Below are 8,552 nucleotides of genomic sequence, written 5' to 3' on the forward strand. Positions count from 1 at the left end.
ATTTATGATCTATTCTAAAAGATATGACTCTGGGCATACGTGACTGGTGCCAGATAGTACAACTCACACACACTATCAAGAGATGAAGCCAAAACATCCGGAATACAAACGCGGCCATCTTGTTCATTTGGAGTCTGCACAGTAGCGATTGAGGGATGGAGCCACAGTATCAATGTCCCACCAATATATGTGCTCATTATATTATATATGTCCCCCCATTTTTATTGCATCAAATAACTATTTAAAACCCAACTAACTGAAAAAACAATGCAACATAATACTGAAACCATATTTGGGAAAAATGTATTTGACATGTGCTTTGACGTTTTAATTTGGTCCATGTCCTATCCACTAAGATGGAGGAGGCGGGACTTACGACCACGAGGTGGCAATCGAGAAGCTTTGGCCTCACATTTGGAGAGTTGTCATGTCTTCCACACACACACACACACACACACACACACACACACACACACACACACACACACACACACACACACACACACACACACACACACACACACACACACACACACACACACACACACACACACACACACACACACACACACACACACACACACACCTTAAGTGAGGTGTTGAAATATTGGGTTGGGGTGAGCAGTTGTTGCATCACAGCTTAAGAATGAACATGGCCTGGACTGGTGAACTGTGACTGATGTTGCTTGCAGACTGAAAATACCAAGACTTTGAATCAACTACATCAGGTACAAAAGGTGGGTTTATAGTACAAATCAAAAAAATATACATGTACTAAAATTGTGTATTTTGAACTCAACCAAAAGACACTTAATCTGAAAAACAACCAACAAAAATAAAAAATGCTAAGTTTTGTTGTTGTTAAAACAAAAAAAATACTGAATCAGACCAATGAAAGTCGCCCACTTACCTGAACAACTTCTATTCCTCTTTTCCTGCAAAAGAAGATAAAAGCAATAATCATTAATGTGATCAAAAATAAACTGAAAGTGATGAGTTTTAACATACATTGCCAGGCACTGAGAGAACCTATAGGATATAAGATGCAGGACAGGTACTGTGTTTCTGCTCATAAAGTGATTCGCCGGTGATTTCGGAACTTGTCGCTGGTAGTGGCGACAGGCAGCAGCTGTTGTGATACCTTGATAACGTGAGCTTGGTGCTCACAGCATTAGTGCACTAACGTCTGTCAAAATATAACACTGACTTTTTAAATTCAGATTTTCACACCCCTGTTAGTCAATTTAAAGTACTACTTGGACACTAATTATATGGAGACGTGTGTGTGTGTGTTGCAGACTGTTATTTTTTGCCGTGGTATTGAATCTGATACACAATCGTGAACTTTCAGAACTACTGCAAATGACCCTCCAGATTTCTGGTATCATGACTTCTGTATTAGAGACATGAGCGACTGACACATGACCTCATCTGCACCTGGACATCAAAATTAAATTGTGCGACATTATCTAGTACATTTGTGTGATAGCAAGACAGCAGGATTATTGTAGCTGAAATATCAAATCCCTCTCTCAAGCTGGAGAATATTGTACTTTACACTGCACAGAAATAAAAGTGGTTGCTTGGCAACCATCAGACCCCTACAAGAGCAGAGTTGTTGGTAGAGGCAACTGTCTTAACATAGTACACCACTTCACTGTCAACACGAAGAACCACATGTTTCTAGAAATTGGTCTAAAAGGCACAGATGATGTTTAAACCTGCTGGATTTTTATTAGTCTCCACCGAGAGAAAAACAGGCGCCCAAGCAGAGAGTGGAGGAGAGGCATTTGCATATTTCTGGTGAAGCTAGCTCCAGCAAAAAAGAAAAAAAAGTAATACTTGAATGGACAAAACAACTTAGTCCTAGTCGGGGGGGAATTTATAATGAGTGCAATCCAGCAGCACTACCACCAACTCAGCCTGTCCGGGGTAGTTGTTTTTAAGGTTACAGCTCCATGGTAACAGCAGTGCAGCTATTCACTGCTTCACAACAATGTGGATATTTAATACTGCAGCTGGAGTGTTTCATGTGGTGTCAATGGGGACCTTTAGTTTCATCACATCTCAAGCATGGAGATCGCCTGCTCTTCTGCATTGCTACACGGCGAGCAGAAAGAAAGGGATGAAGGAATAGAGCCGGCGGATGAACAAGGGAGTCAAAACTTTCTGAATAAGCTCCACACACAAGAACATTGAGGTGTAACAAAAAATATAAACAGGTCACTTTTAATTACACCCTGGAAGGAAGGGCTGATAATCAACTATATTAAAACACTTAATTTAAATGGCTTTGTTGTGGAAAACTTTGGGTGGAATCAGCTAAAGCCGGTCAGACAGGAGAAACTGATTTACCTGTTTGACCTGTTGATTTGTTGCAGTCTTTCATGACCACATTGATGCAGTCACTTCTTTAGAACCCATAGATTTTAGAGTGCTACTCTCCACAGGTTTCAAATAACTTTATCATTGGGGTGAAAGACAAGCCACAAGCATAGGTTTGGCATGGGGTGTCACTGATAAGAGAGGCGGTTTACAAATGACTGACACACCCCTCCACTGATTTGCTGAATGACAAAATTGATTGATTAACAGCTCACGGCTACCTACAGGAGCATCTAGGGCTATGACGGTAACTACATTACTGCTGGGGGGGTACCAAGCCCAGGGCAAATACCCAGGGAGCCATGCACAGCTCCACTGCCCGTGGCAGAGCGCATGAAGCCAGGGCACGGACCCAGAGACCCCGGACAGCTCCACTGCCCGAGGCAGAGGGGGCGCACAGCCCGGCCACAGCACCACCAAGCCCGGGGAAGACACACAGCTCTGAATAAGATTTAACTCATTGAAGTAAGGTATAGATCATTATGTGATGATAGGCGTCATTTCAAACAAATCAACTTGTAAACTGTAGCAGGTCAGAGATGTCAGCTGAGTCTGTGAGACCTGTTGATTAGTTGCTATCTTTCATGCACAAATTGATGCAATCCCTTCTTTAGAAGCCATAGATTTTAGAGTGCTTCTCTCCAAAGGTTTTAAATAATCTTATCATTGGGGTGAAAGACAAGCCACAAGCATACAAGGAAATCTCATCAGTGTTGTTGCCCCAGTGGCCTTGCCTTGACAGGATGAAGTGACAATATTTTCATATCATTCAATGACGCCCAGGCTGTCCAATTTCAAGGGCACAGGATTTTTCTTAATCAGGTATTTATGAGTAAGTGGGAAGCCTCTAAATTGCTGTGCAAGGGTAAGGGACACAAACATAAACCCTAGTGGCCCTGAGCAGCAGGAACCCCTTAAAGTCCAGCTGCACGAGACAGGGTAGACTCAACACTGGAGCACTTGCAGTGTCAGCTGCATGCCACATGATAAGGGAGATAGAAAACCTGACGAGTCACTGTTAATTAACATTACATTCACATGTTTCTATATTTCTATATTCTCACACTTGTGTGCATGTTAAATTGTGACTGTGATAAAGATTTAACTCATTGAAGTAAGGTATCGATCATTATGTGATGATAGGCGTCATTTCAAACAAATCAACTTTTAAACTGTAGCAGGTCAGAGATGTCCGCTGAGTCTGTGAGAGAGGGACCCGTGGTAATATGCTGCTTGTTACCGCGGTAAGAAAAAAAACAATATTGTCACAGGCCCAGGAGTATCACATTGTAAGTTTATCTTAGTTCCATCTTCTCCTTCTTCTTGAAGGTTGCATGGTATTTGACGGGGGAAATGTGTCAGAAATATGTCAAAAAGAACTAGAAGTAGAAAACAAGTTGTGAATTGAGTGACTGGGCAACAGAAGCCATTTAAGAGCTCTTTTCCATTTAAAAGTCCTTGTATTTGTTGTTGTTCTTGTAAAAAGGACCTGATATTCCTGATCTGTCACAAACATGACCTTTTAACACTCAGGACACACCCTTCATGCAGGGGGTGGGTGTTCCTTTAAGGGTTATGAGGCGATTAAAAATGTTTTGTGGATTACAGTGTTGTAATCTGCTCTGAGTCCATCAGGTCACTTTGTGGAGCAACAGCACTCCTATAAAAGGTGAAAATGTTTCATACCCGACATATCAGGGTTCACTGTTGCTAAATCAAATGACCCCATCATCCCCTGTGCACATTGCTGCTGACATATATGTGTTTTCAGGACAACTGAAGTCCTCATACAGCACAGGTAGCAAGGCAATGTTGCAATGAAAGGTGCTGAAGAAAATCCATGCCATACTTTAAAATATTTTACTCAGCTGAAGATGGACAAGCTACAACAAGACAAATAAATACAACACCCCATTAAGCCAAAACCATTAAGGCCGGGGGAATAAGAACAAATCCATGTTAGAGTAGAAACATACAGATAATATATACACATCCAACTGGTGTGCAGACAATTCTTGTCTTCTGATAAGAGTAGAATCACACCCTTGATTAAATTCATGTTATGGCTCTGCATGTGGACAAATACAGTATATCTTGTTGTAGCTAAATAAACCGTCTCAATTCTAGAGACAGAAAGATTGGTCTCTGTGATATCACACATTTCCAGTTACCATGAGAGTATAGAACTGAAATAGTCACAGAGCGAATCCTGCGGTTTCAACAAGGTGGAGATTTGTTCCTTTTTCTGTTGACACACACACACCAGCCATTAAATGTCATGCATCGGGACAATTAAAGTCAATAAGAACGTCTGCTTTAGCTGCCAGTCCTGTTACCCATGCACCTTTGACTGAGATCAGCAGCTCTGCCTACACACATTCCCTCCTCGCGCCATGTCTCAACAAGCACCGATTTGAGACATAACAAACAAAAAACCTACTACAGTAAAAGACAAAAGCTGCAGAGGGCTCGACTTCTTCTGGGGGCCCCTTCCTCCCGCAGAGAGTGAAAGAATCAGAGGTAACTCACTGATGCTGTGTGTGTGCGTGTGCGTGTGCGTGTATGAAAGAGAAAGCTCTAATGGAAACTGCAAAAGGGGCTATTCCCTGTAAGAGGGGAGGAGGAGCTCATCAGTCCTGTTTGTCACTGTCTGACAACACACCTCTTAATTCACTGTAGCATAAATATTTAATGATGTAGACCCACTGTGGATGCATGTCAGGGTGTTGTTGGTGGTGTTGTTGTTGTTGTTGCCCTGTATGCAGTGAAATCGGTCTTCTGGCCACCTACCTGCACATATCAGCAAAGGCCTGGAAATTCAGCTTCTTCATCTTCTTCTCGCTGAGCCAGTAGCCGACTCTCCGGCCCTTCAGGAAGGTCTGCATCTCCACTGTTCCCCCTGGTCCTGCTCCGGAGTGAGACGGTGGCGGTTGGAGGCTCAACCTGGAACAAACACAGGACACTGTTACGTTCACGTTCGTCACAGCCAACCCAGGGGCTGCTGAGAAGACGACCACGCTCAAAGTTGACGACTCGAACAACAAACTCCCTGTGTGTCCCCTCAACATTACCCCCCCCCCCCCTCCCTCCCTCATATTCAACACGATACATTCCCCACACGTAATAGTACAGCGAGTGAGCTCCAGCATCCGCCAACCACACACTCCGACCCTCGTTCCTGAAGCTAACCCCCAGCCGCTAACGTTAGCTGGCTAGCTGGGGAGTGACAGTCTGCAAAGCTAACCGAGGGCATGCAACTGGGAAGACGTTAAGCTAGCTCGCTGTGGCGCTAACCCAGCGTCCGCCTCACCTCCACATGCCAGACGAGTTAACCGGCCCGCGAGGGCGACTTAGCAACAACGAAAAAGAAAAAGATGAAGCCACTGACATGAGAAGGAATTACAGCTGGCAGCTAGAGAAGCTGCGTGCGCGGAGCTAACTAACCTGGTAGTTATTTTAGCACAGTTCCCCCTCCTCGGCGTGTGTCCTCTGAGCGAAACTAGCTCCGGTGGTGGCCCATTCTCGGTCCGTGCTGCGGGGGAGGACGAGAAGTTTTCCGGGCAGGTGACAGATGACGGACGCGTTGAGTGGTTCCTGGTGTTTTCCGTCTCTGAGCTCCACTGGCGGCTCACACCCAGGATCCCGGAGACTGCTGCTGCCTTCACGGACCGCTCGGAAAGTACCACTCCCCCGCCGTCCAATCACAGCCCCCGTCTTGGTTTCACGTGCTGCTGCCATGACTTCCTCATCGATTCCCCACCCATTAATCGATTGATCGTTTTGTCCATGAGATGTCGAAACCTGTTTCTTGTTTCGTTTGAGCAACGCACCAAAACTCGAGTAGCCCATTTTCATTTGTAACACAAGCAGAACCAGAACTCTTTTTTTTATTGAATTGATTATATGTACCTGCTGATCAATCTCCCTAATCAATCAATTTGTCAATGAATTTTTAATAAATTCTATAAAATAGAAAAACCCAGCTATTTTTTCATTCATTCATTTTTTTCAAACATGTAAATAAAAAAAAACTGAAAATATACAAACAAGTGGAAAAAAAATAAACAGAAAAAAGTATTATTTTCAAACAGTGATGTGGGGAAAAAATCGAACGCTTAATGATTTAATCTACATATTCGCAAAGGAGTGAGAAGTAGAAAAAAGAAAAACACAGCTTCATGTCTTGTTTCATTATAGCAACTTGCCAAAACTTAAATATAGGCCTATATTCAGTTACAACGCAAGACCCAGAAAGTGAGCCTTTATAACAAAACAAAAAAAACAACAAAAAAATGTATATAAACTTAAAAATATATATATATATATATATATTGTTATATTTGATCAACATAACAAAACTTAAATATATTTAGTAAAAACATAAGACTCATGAGGAGGCTGGAATACGTTTTTTTTCCCCTTGGCATTTTATCTCACAAAAACTTAGATAGTAAATCTATTATATGTAGCTGCTGTTTATTTACCTTAATCAATCAATCAATCACTCTCTAGATAAAATTTCAGATAAAGTACAATAACAACAACTATAAAGCCTATCAGTTTCTACAGTCATCAGCAGATTGACTGCTGACTAGTTGTTCATTTGTTTTCATTGATCTCTATTCAGCTGTTTGATGGGACCTGATATACTTGCTTTATTCTTTATCAGACATTATTGACAGGAAAGTTCAGCCTGGATTCACTCCTGTCAGGAAGTAGGAGTATTTATCTGAAAACTGGTTTGTGATTTTTTTTTTTTTGTTAAATATTAACCAACTGTCGTTTGCACAATGATCTGATTTTATATGTTGGCACGTTGTTGTTTGTATAATGAGCAGTAGTTTGCAATCCTCCAACAAATTTGGCGGGCTCCCAGAGAAACATGGCACAGGGGCGCCATCCCCTGGAAAAGCAGTGTAACATATAGTAATTACTTTTTATATTATTTTATTTTATTTTTCAGGTTTACAGAAAACGTAACAGACAACATAGATATACCCCAAAATAATACACAGGCTGTTGGGATTTTCATTATATGAATATGTGTACAATGGGTGATTGTAAATAAATACAAATCTACAAATGTAGATCCACATTTGGTTATATCAATAGGGCAGGCATTACTTTTATGAGAGGCATTCAGCCTACGTTTTTAAAAGTTTAGGAGTGTCATTATTTGTCTTGCTTTCGATTCCAAAGATGACAATGAGGTTTTGAAAAAAAAAACCACACAAAACAATAATACACAAAAGAACAGACAGTGCTGGAGGCTTTGAGGAGGACAGACCTGCCGCTTCCAGTCCTTCTCTGCTGCATCTACCATCAGGACACGTATGTAAGGTTAGTTTGACAGGCTCTTACATTTTCCTCTTTAAACTTTGATAATATAACCAGTGTGAAGTAAAACTTCTCATATATTTTTGTAATTTTCTATTATATCAACACAGATTAGGTTGCCAGGCTGTACATGTTTGTGTTTATTTCAACTGCCTGGTAATAATGTGGTTAGACATAGTGGTAAAGGAAAATTCACGTTTAATAAGTTGTCAATGAATATATTGTTTTATCACTGTTATAGGGGTGTTTTTCACAATCTAGTATTCTGAAGTTCTTCTTATTCGTAGCTTATACCTGATTAAGACATCATCAGTAGCCTAAATAATATATTAACCATCAGTTAGCAGCCCTCAGTTTTAACTTATAAAGTGTATATGACTAGTGCATTCATTTAAAGTGGTACTCAAAATAAAACAAAAATATAAATCCAAACAATGATTTATTCTTCTATGCTTAAGAATTAAGTATAGTACTAATAGAAGCATGTATTATGTTGTGATAAAAACATCCTTTATTTAAACATTGAATCATTGACAAACACATGTACAAAAATAAAAGCTTTGGGAATCGCAAAAAAAGGAAAATGGCATAAATAAAACCGTTTATGCATTGAATAGACTCGGAATACAATTTAAAATCATTTCTAAAAAAGATCGGTGAGACCTTGAGAACTATCAATTGTTTTTTATAGCAGCTGACTTTATAATGTTAAGATAGAGGCAGGTGCAAATTGAAACTGAAATACATAAATTGCAAAAAGTATTACGGAGACAATGAGAATCGACAACCGAAAATAGAGTAAATATAGATTAAAAAAGTAAAGGAAATAT

The 8,552-nt window shown here is 40.7% G+C and overlaps 1 protein-coding gene across 1 annotated transcript in view; it reads right to left on the minus strand.

Annotated features, from left to right (window-relative positions):
- itpk1b (inositol-tetrakisphosphate 1-kinase b) overlaps positions 1–6,046 on the minus strand; it is a 30,749-nt gene extending 24,703 nt beyond the window's left edge. Inside the window, exons 1-3 of the mRNA XM_034576034.1 lie at positions 5,830–6,046; positions 5,176–5,328; positions 911–935 (exon numbers count right to left, since the gene is read on the minus strand). Of these exons, the coding sequence (XP_034431925.1) occupies positions 911–935; positions 5,176–5,270 (120 nt within the window). The 5' untranslated portion in view covers positions 5,271–5,328; positions 5,830–6,046. The remainder of the gene's footprint in view (positions 1–910; positions 936–5,175; positions 5,329–5,829) is intronic.
- Between the last annotated feature and the right edge of the window lie 2,506 nt (positions 6,047–8,552).

The sequence above is a fragment of the Hippoglossus hippoglossus genome, chromosome 22, assembly GCF_009819705.1.
Source record: "Hippoglossus hippoglossus isolate fHipHip1 chromosome 22, fHipHip1.pri, whole genome shotgun sequence".
NCBI lineage: Eukaryota > Metazoa > Chordata > Actinopteri > Pleuronectiformes > Pleuronectidae > Hippoglossus > Hippoglossus hippoglossus.